The sequence below is a fragment of the Habropoda laboriosa genome, unplaced genomic scaffold (genome assembly GCF_001263275.1).
Source record: "Habropoda laboriosa isolate 0110345459 unplaced genomic scaffold, ASM126327v1 scaffold1568, whole genome shotgun sequence".
Lineage (NCBI taxonomy): Eukaryota > Metazoa > Arthropoda > Insecta > Hymenoptera > Apidae > Habropoda > Habropoda laboriosa.
Window position 1 is genome coordinate 25,903 of NW_017101625.1, and position 16,676 is coordinate 42,578.

The 16,676-nt window shown below is 38.5% G+C and overlaps 1 protein-coding gene across 1 annotated transcript in view; it reads right to left on the reverse strand.

Annotated features, from left to right (window-relative positions):
- The window catches only part of LOC108578196, a gene marked incomplete at its 3' end in the record, with an annotated part of 26,668 nt that extends 13,115 nt beyond the window's left edge, over positions 1-13,553 (reverse strand). The window contains exons 1-3 of the mRNA XM_017941477.1: positions 13,508-13,553; positions 12,416-12,657; positions 8,054-8,273 (exon numbers count right to left, since the gene is read on the reverse strand). Of these exons, the coding sequence (XP_017796966.1) occupies positions 8,054-8,273; positions 12,416-12,657; positions 13,508-13,553 (508 nt within the window). The remainder of the gene's footprint in view (positions 1-8,053; positions 8,274-12,415; positions 12,658-13,507) is intronic.
- Between the last annotated feature and the right edge of the window lie 3,123 nt (positions 13,554-16,676).

The following is a 16,676-nucleotide window of genomic DNA, read 5'->3' on the forward strand; positions in this document are numbered from 1 at the left end:
GCTTGGAATTTTCAATGGTAACTCGATACACGAAACTGAAAGAGGATTTGAACTGCTTCTCACTTAGAATTGCATTTATCCTTCAACTGTTTCAGATTTCTACTTGATTTGTTACTTAGGATTAAAGCACGTTCGGAGTTTTTTATTTGTTATTTATTTGTTGCATAGTTGCGAGTTCGTTGGACTGTAATGGATTTGTTTGTATTCGGTTGAGAGGAAAGTTCGTGACGATTTTTGACAGATACTGTTTGAATACGTTAGAACAAATAAAACTCGATGAAAATATACCAAGTTCGTATATCATTTTCACGTGTCTTTTGGAAGTCTATTCGTTACTAGTTTTCTCTCGGAGTTTTGGTGTTTTGAAAATGAAAGAAAATAGAGTAGATTTCCGACACTTGATATTTTTCTTTTACCAAAATGGCAGGAATACCCTCGAAACAGCAAACAAAGTATTTAACGTTTACGCAGAAGGTAGTCTATCAGAAAAAATTGATCACAAAAAATTTGCAAAATTCAGAGATGAAAATTTCGATCTTAGAAAAAATAGTAAAAGAAACTTTTCGACAAAATGTAATTTTCAAATAGCCGGGAAACAAGAGAAAGTTGTAAAACAAAACGGTACATACCTCGCAGAGTAAATAAATTATTGCTTTAAAAAATTTAATTATTTACTTAAAAATCCACACGAATTTTCCGTTCAACCCAATATTACATAGTATAGTTTAATTAATGTAAAAAGTTAGTTATAATTGCAAGTAAATTTCAATTTCAATTTGCAGAGCTTTCGGGTAGTTTAATTTATGGTGTTTAATAAAATAGTTTTTCCGTCTAACGATTAATCATAGAAATGCGAGAGCAAGAAAATGGAAGCCTTATCGCTTTTGTGGAGAATTATGTCCTTTAATATCGGTGACGTGTTTAGTATGAACTTATAATGAAATTTTTCATCGCCCTTGGATATTTCTAGTAATATCACATTAACTAAAAATGCTCTTACTAAAACAAGCATGGTCATAAATTAATAATGAATTAGAGTAGACTGAAAGATATAATTCTACACGTAGTCTGTAGAAGAAAAAAATTGAAGAAATCTGCTTCTCCTTCTGTACACCTTTACATATTTATGTTTTTCGAAAAAAGAAACCACCGTGTTCCTCGTACAAAACTCCTCAGAAGAATAAAATAAAGTTACACAGTCGTTGACGCAAAGATATCAAAGTCAACACTCGACGGAACACAGCGGTGTGGCGAAACAGGTAGGCACGTTTGCGGACCGCCAACAAAGCGCGATTATTACGTTAAGCGGAGCACCTTGTTAAGCCAAAGACTGATTCCATCCCTTTCACCATTGAGACTACTCGCGAAATCCTCGTGGCCAGTGAATCAACCTAAACGCGATATTGTACGCCATAAACATACTTTTCTCTTCCCTAGAAAAAAAAACTTCACCACTTCTATTCCATTGCGTGTACCTTGATTTCTCTCATATCTCGATTCCTCATTCCTCCTAAAACTACGTCAAAACAAGGGATGTGTTGCCGCGCAAGAAATCGCGACGAACCCTCGGTCTGGCGGATTATCGTCATAAACTTGTTCAATTACACTTGGTCGCCAGACCGAGGTACCGGTCCTCTCGCGCACACCGTACCTCCCGTGGAAAGTCACGCGGCAACCCCTGGGAAAAACCCAAAAATGGGGGTTTTCTAATGTTAAGCAACAATCCCCTTCCCTTGGAAAGAGCTGCGTTCCACCTAAACAACCTCCTCCAATGAGGAGTCAGCACCTACAACCCCCAGAAGAAATCGGCCACCTATCAGCAACTGGCCAAAACTAAGGAAACGAGGCAGAAGCGCGTCCTTTTTTGGAAGTCTTGGCAGTTGGTCTTAAGAAAATTAGTATTTTGATAGTCTCGTGGCGACATCACCTCAAGTATCACTCTGTTGCAAATAAAACTAGTTCTTAGCATTTCACTCTGAACAAATCAAGGTGTGATTAAATTCGCGTACCGGTTAAGCATCGAACATTACGCGACCCGAACAGGGTGAAACCTTCTTTTTTCGGTGACTTCCTCTCTGCACTTTTATTACCTTCGAATTTCTTATTTCACCCTTCCTCTTCTGATTTATGAACTTCCCTCCCGCAGTTTTACATTTTCCTAGCGCGCTGTACATTTTCTTGTCTACCTCTAAGTACCACTTTCACCCCTTTGTTCCAGCGAACGACTCGACGTATCTCGATTCCACGAGGTCTCTCCTTTTCTCTTTCTTCCACCCGAGGCAGCGAAATGAAGTTCTTCCGCTTTTCCAGAGGGTCTTCTTTTCGAACGGCTGCCACTCTGCTCGCCATCCATTCCGGCTATATGCCACTTCGCCTTCAATTATCCTCCTAAGCGATCCCTGGCCGCAAAAACTCACTGAACGAATCCAATTTATCCGATCAGTAGCGGAATGTTCCAATCCTGTTTCTCGTTTTTCATCCGTGGCCCCCCTTCTTCTCCTACTTGTTCCTTTTCCACCTCTCCTTTTCTCATTTTATCTCGCGCCTCTGTTTCTTACCTCGCCGCTTCCTTCTTGACGCCTCGCTATTTTATTTCCAGGCGTTTCAGTTTGCCGATATTTCTTAACATGGTTGTCGGGAACGCGAGACAAGAAAGGCTGTCTACAAGAATACCGTACCGTTGTCTGGAGTACAATTACAAATTGCTTCACTTTATCATGGCTGACGATAATGACGAATTGCGTTTCGAAGAATGTAAAGAGATTAAGTTGCTTGATTTTGATAAGAAGAGTATTTTTAAGTTAGACGTTAACGTTCGAAACTTCAATGCAGATTTTGTGGTAGCGTTTGATAAGGAACAGGTTATGGTGTTTGTATTTTTCAGGGATTTGGAGTACTATTGTTTACAATAAAATAACAAATTTTGAGTGTTCTTAATATGACCGTACAATTAAAACCAATAATTGTAGAATCAGGGAAAAATCATTAGGAACGTGAAAATGTAAACTATGATTTTTTAGGGTAATTTAATACTATTGAATTAGGTATCCCAAAATTGTGAAACTAATTCAATACACAAGAAATGTAATTTAAAGAGTATGAAGACACTCATTTAGAGCAGGAAATATCGTTTACCATAAAAACAGAAAATTCTCAAAAATGAAGCAAAATATTTAAGGTTAGGTTTATACAAGAAATTGAACTTAAATAATATAAAGATACTCATTTAGAGTAGGAAATAACGTTTACCATAAATACAGAAAATTCTCAAAAATGAAGCAAAATATTTAAGGTTAGGTTAACACAAGAAATGAAATTTAAAGAATATAAAGACACTCATTCAGAATAGGAAATATCGTTTACCACAAAAATAGAAAATTCCCAAAAATGAAGCAAATTATTTAAGGTTAGGTTTCCACAAGAAATTGAACTTAAATAATATAAAGATACTCATTTAGAGTAGGAAATAACGTTTACCACAAAAATAGAAAATTCCCAAAAATGAAGCAAAATATTTAAGGTTAGGTTAACACAAGAAATGAAATTTAAAGAATATAAAGACACTCATTTAGACTAGGAAATATCGTTTACCACGAAAGGAGAAAATTCTCAGAGATAAAGCGAAATATTTAAGGTTAGGTTTGCACGTAAGAAATGAAATTTAAAGAATATAAAGACATTCATTTAGACTAGGAAATATCGTTTACCATGAAAGGAGGAAATTCTCAGAAATAAAGCGAAAAATTGAAATCCAAGAATTCTCCACCCTCTCAAAGAGTGCCCTTTCTCGTTCGATTCTTAAACGGCTCCGTGGAAATCCGCTTAGCAAATAGACGTACGGCTCGACTTCCGGCGACGTCAGTTTTCCCGTCGTTTCTCCCAAGTCACGTTTTGGTTGCTCGCGGGTACACGGGAAGAACATTAACAATGAAAAGTCCGACTGGAGGACGAGTACTCTCCGGTGTTCGCTTTGATGTACATCAAAATCGTCATTTCGTCCTGCACTGTATGCTCGAGCTGGGGGTATTTTATCTTCTGCTGACCATTCGACGAGCTCTTCCTATTCGCCGGTCTGAATGCGTGTTCGTGATTCGTCACGGAAAAAGGAAACCGTGAAACGTGTTCTTTGTAGAAATCCTCTGATGTGGCTTATGGTCGCGGAGAGGAAAATATTTTCCCTATTCAGGCTACATCGACCGTAGACACTGTTAATATTCGTAGGCACACTGAATCCTGTGTACGTACCTCCTGCACGCTCTCCCTTCTATCCAGATGATTACAACACGATGCTTTTTTTACCACAAAATGTTTGCCGCAGATGAACCGTACAGACGGTGCGACGATCTTCTTGTCCAGTTTCATGTGGATTTAGCATATTTTATTTAGCCAGCTTGCGTGAAAATACGACAAATTGAATCCTTTCTCTGTGGAACTACTCCGCCAAAACCGAGTATTTAAGCTCTTTCTAAATATGTAGGTACATACATTTTTATTTATTGTTACCAAACGTAACAACGGTAGATGTTACAGCTTCGATTTGACGCTGTTCCCACGCCAGGAAAAATACGAAAAAAGTACCATTCGAGTTCATAAACATTGTCCTGCAAAACGTGCTTTTCGAAACGACACAGAGATAGCGGAAATGTTGAACAAAATATGAAGTTTACCATGATCTGCTCAGTGAATGCATTTCATCCTTTCTCGAGAATGGTATTTTTTTCATAAACCATCTTCGTTCGACCAGAAGAGAAGTCCTGTATCATAATCATGAACAGCACCGGTGTCTTCGTTCGAGCTGGAACTTTCTTCGATCACACGAACCAGAACCGCATCACGTCAAATCAGCTCGAAATCAACTTTTCTCCACTCCGTAGCTCACGACGGATTCTTAATGCGAGGTCCGTGTCACCGTAGTTCACAAAAGTAGCAGGAACGTAGCCAATTTCCTCGATCTCATGCTGAATACCTGAGTGCTTCTTTTGCGTTTCCCTTTGTTTTCCGCTCTAGTCTAGCCTCCACCCTTTATCTCGCCCCTCTCGTTGTCCGATTTAAACGATTCCCTTGGCGTCATCATTGGAAAATCTTAGCTCGTGTCCTCTCTCTTGCTCTCTAATTTACATCGAGACTTACCGGCTTGCGTGCTTTGCTCGCGAAAAACAAATGGCCCCCTTCTAATTCCAGGAGCTAGATTCTGAACTTGACGAGCTACCGTCGCGGTACGTTTCCAATCGAGAGGAATTAGCGAAATTGTATCGAAGCTGAATAGAAGATTGTTTAATTTAGGGTATGACATGGTTCTATAGGGTGAATTGACCAGATTCTCTGAAAGCAAATTCTGTAGATTCTTGTTAAAGAAACAAATTACATTTGAATGTAATTATTGTATTTAACCAATTAGAAAATATTAGCAAACCTGATTCTCTATATTTTTTCATTATTAAATATAACGATTGCTTAATACTTGAGTATCTAAAACTTAAACAACGGTTACACGTATTTATTTGAATAGAAGAAGTTGCCTTCGATAATTCTGCATTATTCAAAAAGTACAGGTGACTTTGAAGAAGAACAGAAAAATATGGCATGTATAAGCAAATTTTTCTTCCACCTTATTTACCCTTTGATACCATTTCAATTGTATCCACAAATTGTCTTGTTAGAGTTATCGTTATCTATTATATTGTTAACCCATTTGCATCCTAGAGCGGAATAATCCGCACATGACGATTGTATAGAAGGATTTCGAAGTTTAAAAATTTCTTAATAACTTTTAATTATTGCACGTAATATCGGAGTAAAATCAGCAATAAACAAAAACACAAGAAATATTGGGCCGACTGCCAACTGAACGTCTCAGATGAATAACGCTAGTAGACCTATTCAGAGCTGTGATGCAAATGGGTTAATGAATATTAACAAAATTACGAAATTTTGCATAATATTTACGAATGATTTATATTACTGGAATAAGTGTCAATAATGTATTCTACAGATGTAGTGCTAAAATAAAAAATACCTACCGAGTGCACCATACGCAAACTATTAACAATTTTTTTAAATTACAAAATTAACGACGTTCGATATTTCTGAAAACTTCTTGAAGAAACTTGAAGAAACAGTCCAGTAATCATTCCCACATAAGAAGCATGTGAATCGATAGCTTGTATCGAATGTTTCGTTCGCCGTTATCGGAAAGAATATTAGTTCGGTAATTAGTTCCATTCAATAGCTAACGACACATCGATTAGTTTGATTCAGCAGCTGATAATAGGGTGATTAGATTGATTCAGCTTGGAGCGAATGGGCGGTCTAACCAAGGATGTTTGTACCAGTTTCTCAAGACCGATTCCTCGAGCTTAGAATTTCTCTGCCGGTGGAAACAGTAAAATTGAATTTTCTCGAAACTACCTTCGGTACAGCGAGCGGCAACTTTAATTATTTAAATCACCTGTTTCTGGTCCCGAGAAATGTAACATAACACGGTATAAATACATAAGCAACGGTGCAACGCACTCGATGCTTCCAAAGACGGTGCCATTCGTACTTCCTTAATTATAAGCGATTAATTCATTCTGAGAGTTCTGGTATCGCTTGCACTACTTTTAGAACTTCTCGTTACCCTTTTCAAGCCTTCCATGTTGTTTCGAATTTTAACACGAGGAATTTTAATTCATGTTTTTCACTTTATTCTGTCTCGATTGTTGTACATTTAATTTGTTTATTTTCGTGACGACGTGGAGAATGCAGTTATTCCATGTTCTTCGCATACTGCGATGTATTTTAATTGAATTGCAGACGATAGACTAAAACGATTATCATTTCGCTACGCCAAATTTCCAGGTTTTTCTTTACCCCCGTTCAGAGGAATTCCATTATGCTCGTGTTGCCTTTTGTAATTTACGAAATTACCACCAGCAGTTCTCTTAAATTTCACACTTTCTACGTCTTCCTAGGCACTCTTTAACGCAGGCATTGTATTTTTCTGTTTCAGTATTACGTATTCAATTCCTACGTGTTCGAACTTCTAGATTCTGCATTATTACAGGAAAAAGTGTGTTAAAATAAAGAAGTTTTGTATGTAACAGTTTTCCATATTATTACAAGTAACGCAAATATCTGGACAAAGTTTTTGCCCCACCCTGTACATCGTTGTTGCTTTCAATTTTTTTAAGTCACCCAAGTGATAATTGTATAACGGGCGGGATATTTGACGTTTAAGATGTGTTATTTCTTCTATCTGTGTGAAGAATGTACCGGGTGTAACAATATTACGAATTTCCTAATTCTCGAAACCAGCATTACAGCTTTCTAACGTGAGGGGTGGCTGGGGTGAATCTGAACAACTTTTCCCTTGACCGAAATGTTGTTTGAAGCTTCGTTTTTGAATTATTAACGAAAAACACTGGCCAATCAGAGCGCGCGTAGAGCCCGCGCTCAGGGACGGGCGAACAGAGATTCACCCACGCGCTATCGTGAACAAGCGTACGCGTGAATCGCTCTGATTGGCCAGTGTTTTTCGTTAGTAATTCAAAAACGAAACTTCTTTCACACTCTTTACGGGACACCCTGTATAGCAAATTTTATTAACCCTCGTATGTACGACGAATGCAGGGCCATTTTGACAAAACGGTTGACAGTTGAAAGTAGTAAATAAACAATTGAAAGTATACACATTTATACAGAATTCCTTCTTGAAACCCGTGTACAATAGAAATTTTTCTATGGGTCAAAATGTCCCGAAATGGGTCTAAAACCATTCGCCTTCCGAGGGTTAATTTTAAACAAACACCAGAATATCACAAAAAATATTTTCATTCGTTGTCGAAAAATATCACGACACATATGTTGATTTCACGAGTAACAGATTAAACGTAAATAGCGATTGTAGAGGCGATACGGCGAACGAAAGGGGACAATACAAGGGGGATGGTATCGTGAATGGTAACGTATGCCACGTGACGTGCACGATATTTGTCGTTGAAGGGTACACGTCAGGGCATTTAGCTTTTACGGTATGAAACCAGTCGTAAAAGTGAGTTGTTGCGGTACTCACCGTTGATGTGGAGATTCACGTGAATATACTTGGGCGGATGAGTGCTGACTTGGCACTCGTACTGGCCCTCGTCGCTGCTGTTCACGGGTTCGATTTGTAGACGCCAGTTGTCCGGGTACTGGAACTTCACCGTGTACCTGGAATCCCCTATGTACGTCTGTTGCCCCACCGTCAGCAGATTCACTTTCTCTCCATTATCTTGTCTTCGCACCCAGGATACCTTTTGACAAATTATATCGTGATCGTTCGTCGTTCTTGTCTACACGAACGGTTAAGATTCGGAGCTGTTTCTTTTTAGGTTAGGTTTAGAAATACACCGTCGTTCAGAGATATTGGGACACCCGTTGCGTCGGTACAGAAGGTATTATTTCATGAAATTTCTTCGCCAAAGTTAGCATCATTTATATCAATGAAAATATATTCCCAACTAAATAATTTTGATGATATTGGGACATCCGTATTATTAAATTAAATTTCTTCGCCAAAGTTAGTATCATTTATATCAAAGCTGCTTAACTTCTTGCTCACGAGCAAATTTCCCCTCCCGAGGTTCCCCCACTATGCGGTACGAGCACGCAGAATGAGCAAGAAGTTAAGCAGCTCTGATTTATATCAATGAAAATATGTTCCCAACTAAATAATTTTTTTAGAATCTTAATAATTTTGGCGACAACTGTTTAGTTTTGCTTTAGATTCAGCGAGTGTCTTAATGCTTATGTACGAGAGTGTACTTACGTGGGACAACTTGTTTCTCTTTTGACGATGAAATTTTGGGTGCGGGTATTAGACTCGTGCATGTGAGATGTTTTTTTTTTTTAAATATGTTGCGTTTCTTCAAAAACTAATGTATTTAATCAAAATAATTTTAAATATATAAAAATCGTTAGTTTCTGAATTAAAAAATTCTTTGAATGCTACTTCACAGTGCCTTAATTTCGGAATAATTTATTTGGTAAATAATTTACACAACCTTCTTCAAATGCTAAATTTTTACTTTATTTCAGATAATAACCTGTAAACAATTGTATTCTGAATTTGTTCACCGATCAATTTCTAAGAAATAGAAAAAAAACCTAATTTAATCCTTTCCACTTTCTCTTTAGAATTACCTGTATCACATTCTCCTTTCCAAGCTAAATTTTTAAATACTCACGCCTAACCGTACGTTTCACTTAGGCAACGTTAAAAAGTTTACCTACTTCACGGCCTCGTTCTCAACGCATAATCGAATCGCATACATTTTCCACGGAAAGTACCAAAGAACTCTCTTTTGCGGCGAAGAAAAGTTTAGGAAAAACGCCTCGTCTGCTGCTCGTTATACGCGAACTAATGGCAAACCGTGCACGCGTTTAGATCACGATAAACAAGGATCGAAAATTCGCAGTTTATCCACGTAACTGGAATTGAATAATGCTTCCCGGTATTCCCATTAAGTGCGCGCGATATCGTACATCTTCGACATGCCTACTATTATCCGCCCAACAGAGATTGCTGCGTATGGACAGTTATCAATGACGCGCGTGATCGTTGCCGATCGTGATCGATTGCTTTTGCCACCTTCCCCGCCGGAACACGGGAAATTCGACGGGAAATTTTAATAGAAACTGTCCGGTATTAATTCCCTTGAATTTGTGAAACACGTCACGAATCGTTTTGTAACCATTTATTCTTTCAAGGAAATCAACGTTTTTATAAAACTGTCGAAATTTGTCTTTGTCAAGGTAGATTGTTTGTTTTCATTCGAAAGGTATTTTCGGCGGGAAACGGTATTGTTCTCGGAGATTAATTTTTTGATAGATTGTACATGCGTTATTTTATTGAAACCATCTGCTCGACAAATCTTGCTTTGCAGTGAGAGTGATTTTTAAATTCATTCTTTTCTTTACGAAAAAATTACACTAAATAGTAAATACTAAATGGTAAATTAAGGTGCAATTAATAATTGTTGATTGATGCAATTATACAGTAGAACCTCCTGTAACGTGGAAGATACAAATTAAGTTCCACCGACGTCGCTTTTTGGATGCTAGTACAGTTTCTCTTCGTCGGTTGAATTTTTTTCAGATTCAAAATTTGTATGTTCTTTTTTTAAAATTGTCGCGTTATTATACGTCGAAATCTCAATGAACGATCCCGGCGCACGAGACATAAACTGAACCGAGGATTGTCCAGCGGCGGCTCAAATAATATGCAGCAATAAATATCGTCTTTAGCCGAGTTATGCACTTTCGAGATAATCATGCATGGGTAATCGCGTTACTCGACACCGTCGTTAGCAGTAATAGTAAGAGCAACGACATTAATAGCCTAATATTACGCCGAGACGAGCACGAGCTGGGGTTCAACCAAGTGCAACGCTTTTAGGATATAACTACTCCTGCTGGACGAGTTTCTACAGAGTTTAGTCGTCGTTTCGCCGTTTCAACGCGGTATCGATAAACTGAACTAAAAAGCTACCCGTCGCCGCCACGTGTCATCGGGCTAAGCCACTTAAGCATCGGATTTATCGGTTGTATTCGTTTGCAAGTATAGTCGACGGAAGAAATATAGCCAGCTCGTAAAATCGGTCGGCCGTCCAAGTTTACACGTTCGAGCAGATCGACAGGCGAATCGAGAGAAATACGAGAAGATGAAGTCATCGGAACCACGCGTGAAGTGTATAGTTGGTTGAAGCGATGTAGCGAGATCGCGAGTTAACCCTTTAACGTTCACGTTTTTCTCAATTTTATGTGCCAGAAATGATCAATTTTGCTTCTTTTCCATCTTTATCACTTTCTAGATGTATAGGAAGAATTTGAATGTTGTAACTTACGTTCTTGCTATGATAGAAAGGATAACGCAATACGGAAAGTGAAAGAAAAATTGCAGGTATGAGCGTTAAGAGGTTAAAGCTTCAACCCTTGTGTAGGCAACCAAAATGTTCACGGTTGTTTCAAGCTTTGATATTTCCAATTATTTGCATAAATTTTTTTTTGGAAACGAAACTATATCAACGTAAAAATGTCCAAAAGTTTGGATCCGGAGCGATTTTACGACGAAAAATTGTTAAGGTAAAATATAGAAATGGGTACCCGGGTATCTGATTGCCTAGACAAGCGTTAAGAGGGTATTCTTTTTCACGTATTCAATTTCTGCGATTCTTCTAGAAGTATGTGAGAGAATTTTCTCGAAATCTTCGAAGCTACGGAAGTTGCAATGGTTGCGCGCTTGAAAATTGACCTGGTGTCGAACTTTGAAAGAAAAATATAACGAAATGGAAAGAAATTGAAAATTGAAAAGATCAAGAAAGAGGAAGGTTTGCTTTATGGGCTAAAAATTGCCGATTAAACGTGAGTAGGAAAATTTAATTATTACCCCCACAGAGACTCGAAATTTTGCGACAGTCGGTGGAATCTGGCGTTCACCAAACGCCTCGAGAAATGTCACAGAAACTCAAAGTTTGTCAGTTATCTTAATAACATAAAATAGTTAAAAAGCATAAAATACAGAAGAAGTTCTGTTAAATTGAAAATATTTTCCTTATCATCGTCCACTATTATCGTTGAGAAGCAGGAAAATGCATTCTAATTGATAATATACATCAATCACCATTGAAATACATTACAAGATTCGCAACAGGAAGTGATCAATTCTACATGATGTAAACGTCAACGAGACGAGGGAAACTTGCGTGAAACCTCGCGGACAGCGATAATTCCTGTTGAATCTCGCTGGGACGCGTATAATAAAGCCGGATATTAAATTAATTCGAACAGGCCAATTGTTCCACACCGCGGTAGACACGTCTGTATAGCTCCTGGATGATGTCCCGCGGTGAACAACGACTTAAGGTGAGCGCGAAACGGAAAAGAAATTAATTCGAATAAATTGTTCCCACCTATCTTCGTGGAAACGAAGTTTATCACGGTATACAAGATTAATTGTAAGTTATGCTACTTCTTATTTACAGGGGAGGAGTAAATTGGCGAATCGTAAGGTTTCTAGCTGTAAACTCTGGCATTAATGTAACCAAAAATATGTAAATATATGGAAAATTCTGCAGATATATGTAAGTATATGGAAAAATATACAGGAACACTCGGATAAGTAGAAATATACAAGATCTTTCGCTTACTTGTGCATACTTTAACGCGGCTTTGCATATTTCTACACACACTTAACATGCATTTGCATAGATTTCAAGTGATCTGTACATATTTTACATATTTTCGTAGTACATATACATGTACCGTGGATTTTCCACGGTGTTTTACATATTTCACCAGTGATTTCAATGCACAAGCGCATGAACATCCACGATTTCGGCCCGATCGGTGCGGAAAGTTGATAGGGTATAAAAAAAAAAAAAAGAAAAGAACTCACGGTTTTGTCCTGCAGTAAGGATATCCTGCAGTCGAGCAAGGCGCTACCGCCAGCTTGAACGGTCATATTCTTGCTTTCACCCTCGAAATGAGGGCCCCACCGATGATCGTGATGATGCTGATGCTTGTTCAGCGTACTGTGCGAATCGAATATGTAGTTCAGCATCGGTGCATCCGTCGGTACCGATCGCTTTGCCGCCGTCGTCGATTTCGTTGACACTGAATCCGTTATTGCTGGTAGGTCTGGAACAATTAAAAGAAAAAGGCAAACGTTATAAGTGTGCCAGAGCACTTCCGCATTTGTGTACTTAACGGGTCTCAAAGGAAAATCGACCATCACAGTCCAGATGTTTTATTCTTCTAATATGACACCGATTGTTATTAATTTTTGTAGAATGTATTTGTAACATTCCAAATAAGTGGAATAAGAAATTTTACAAACTGACGCAGATATGTGACGCCGGGCTCAGATAAGAAAATCGGGGCGTCACATACCTGTGACGCTGGTAGCGAAGCTGTTAAGTTCTCATGTATCACTGTCTTCTATGGCACAAGGCGACGCGCTTCTGTTCTGGGGAAGTCCCCTGGGCAGTTTGATCTTTTCGACGTGCATGGTATAGTTTAAGTGTTCTCAATCGTTTATTGCAAAATCCGTGAAAACGATTGCTTATTAAGCTTTTAATATCAAAGTTTAGTTTTCTGTAGATTGGTTAAAGTTAGTATCGTTGAAGGTTTAGATAGATAATTATGGAGATTGAGAGTGTATGTCCTATGTTCCACCGCCAGAGGGACGGATTAATATTTGGTTCCACCACCAGAGGGACGGATTAATATTAGGTTCCACCGCCAGAGGGACAGATTAACATTAGGTTCCATAAGGAGTGATCTGAGCGACCATCGATGCAAGTTAATTCTTTTTTTTGTAAACAGGATAAAGTCAGAAAGAAGTTGCTGTGATTGTCGAATGTTCGCGTTGTGCAATTCGAACAAAATATCGACAAAATTAACGACAAATGATTGTTTTCACATTTCAATAATTTGGGTTTCTCCTAATACAAAAATATTTTCAAATAATTCATATTATATGAGGTACCTAATCTTTCTGGCCAAGGCTGCATGTAAGTACTATTGCGGGTCATTTTGACCCGCATTCGGTAGTTATGGGAGCATCCAAGGGTTAAGCAAAGATTGATACTTCACATGCCATAGATTTAGTCTATAAATGAAGTCTGTATAGATGGATTTGCAATAATCTCAGTTTCATATCTATAAGCTATCTAAAACATGGAATATGCATCACCTACTCAAGAGTTTAGAACTACCACGCGTTCTCATTTTAGAAATTTTCAAAAGGACAATCAAAGACTTTAAATGCTTTTAAATGCATATATTAAATACTAAAATCCATCGAAAGTACAGCGTAATACGAAAATTAGCAAGAGATTAAGCCAGTGTGATGTAGCCAGTAGCAAACATCTTTAAACCAGTACATATTTCCATTTCGAATTAACAAATTACAATCACATTACGCTAATTCACGTTCGTTACACTTTACCTGTGACGCAACGCGTAACGTTAATAATCTCTTTAATTGCCGCGAACTGCGTTACCAAACGTGAACTCTCATAAGAAAGTACCAGCATGTTACCATAAACGATATCAACGATTCGACTTTTTCTTCTTTTTTTTGTTGTTGTGATGTTGCTTATCTGGTGGTTTTGTTTGATTTATTAATCGACACATCGATGCCGCAGATCGCGTACACCCGATATCTTGTCGCGATGTTCACTGTCTCTAGAGATTCTAGTTTCCTGCTGTTTACAAGTATTGGACAGACAATTGACAGCTGCCAGTACGTATTGGCGTTCGTGTTCATTCGCAACAACATCTGTCCATTCACGTTTGTAATCGCTGAATGAATACACACGGTATATGGTAGGAGTAATTACACCCTGATACATTTCGTTAACAAATTTTTCACTAACGAAGCAGTAGAACGAAAAATTATCAAATGGGAATTGACGCGTTACGTAGATTCTTGAATTACTTCGTTGAAATGATAATTTTCTGGCTTCCCGAAGTTATTAAAGGGTTAAATGTAAAATTGCAATATTAAAATACGTATTGTTCTGTGTGAAATTATGTGATGTGTTAAAACAGTTATTTTTTTATTAATTTTGTCAATATTTTATTGGGACACACTTTGCTATATTTCTTTTTAACTTTTACTCTGTTCAAAAAAAAAAAAAACTTGCGTTGACTCTTTTTTTGGCGTATTTCAAGAAAAAATTTAATTTTCAAAATATTAATAGCAAAGTTAAAAATAAGGTGATGTGTGTTAGCAGCGAGTACTACCCGACTAGAATTTCAGTTAGGCATGCCTAAAGACGAATGTGGGCCTAATGCGGAAACGATTAGGCACACCTAAATGCTGCAAGCCTAATCGTTACCGCATTAGGTCCTAATTCGGAAGGAATGATGCACGCTTAGGTTGGGCATTCCTAAGAGTTGCCATACGTGGCCCAAATGGGAGTGGCCGAGCACACGCTTAGGTTGGGCATTCCTAACAGTTGCCATACGTGGCCCAAATGAGAGTGGCCGAGCGCACGCTTAGGTTGGGCATTCCAAACAGTTGCCATACGTGGCCCAAATGGGAGTGGCCGAGCACACGCTTAGGTTGGGCATTCCTAACAGTTGCGATACGTGGCCCAAATGAGAGTGGCCGAGCGCACGCTTAGGTTGGGCATTCCAAACAGTTGCCATACGTGGCCCAAATGGGAGTGGCCGAGCGCACGCTTAGGTTGGGCATTCCTAACAGTTGCGATACGTGGCCCAAATGAGAGTGGCCGAGCGCACGCTTAGGTTGGGCATTCCTAACAGTTGCGATACGTGGCCCAAATGAGAGTGGCCGAGCGCACGCCTAGGTTAAGCATTCCTGACAGTTGCCATACGTGGCCCAAATGGGAGTGGCCGAGCGCACACTTAGGTTGAACTAGACTTTTTAGGTTGAAAAAGACGCGAAATCACCCTGTACTCATGTCAAGCGCGGCTCCAAACGCTCCGACACTAATTCGTTAATGAACAGTTTATTTAAATGATTTCTTCTCCAAAATACATAATTCCCTTAAATCAGCAAATTCAATTCTCCACTCAATTTATCACCCAATTTACCCAAGCAGTTCCGTGGGCCACTCACTTACCGTAAATACAACTCACATTCTCGATCCCTTCTCGATCATCATTATCCGCGTTTTAGAGCGCGTACATTTTTTATAAACAAATTCTACGCCCGTACATCACCATTAACCTTCGAAAAGCAGTTCCACGAGGTTTCGAGCGCGCGTCGCCGGATTTATCGGCCGTTTTCGCAATCGGCTAAGACAGAAAAGAGTAATACGCGAAACGAAACAGGCGAGCACGAGAGTTTGATGCCAGACCGTCCCGGGAGCGCGATATTTCCTGAATCGCGTGCACACCATCGGAAAACAATAAATAGGTATAACGCTTAGATATTTGTCTAGCCGTATCCTTCGATAGATTTACACGATGCGTCGCTTAAATATAAATTTATACGCATTCGACGACTACTACCGGAAGTCCGCGTCTCCTACCGATTTCCTTATCTTCCATTCCACCTATTCGACTCCTCCGTTGAAATTTTTAACTCGTTACGTTCCTCTTGTTTCACCTTCTGTCTACTTAGCAGGAAATAAAGAGCGAGAATTGTGTAGGTGAATTGCTCACGAAGGTACGCAGGTGTGAAAGCATTTCCACTTTTAAAAACTGGGGAAAAAAGGTGAGAGTTATATTTATGTTCTCTGAAAACATGGAAATTTTTCATTTAGTAGTTACCTATGAAGAAAATTTACATCTATTTTTAGACGCCTCAGGGTGGTATAGCTCTTTGAAGGAATATTGGCGTTGAGAATGGCGAGTGAAATTGGGTTGGTTACTTGTTTGGAGAAAATGGCTTGTTGTTATTGCGAATATGTTGAAATGAAATAGTTTGAAGCAAAAATTGGAGAATGTTATAGTTTTGATGGTAGAGAAAATGTACGTGTAGTGTACTTAAGAGGTTAAAAATTAACCTTTATTTCGCTTCTTCTATTGTTTTCATATGTCAAGGCTTAAGCAATTAAGAATGATCAATTAGCATTGATGCTTTAAGTTACATTTAGAAAGATATTATTGGTACCTATGGAATGTCGGTTCTTGAAATTAAATTTTAGACACATTATATTTTTTCAAAAACAAATGTATTT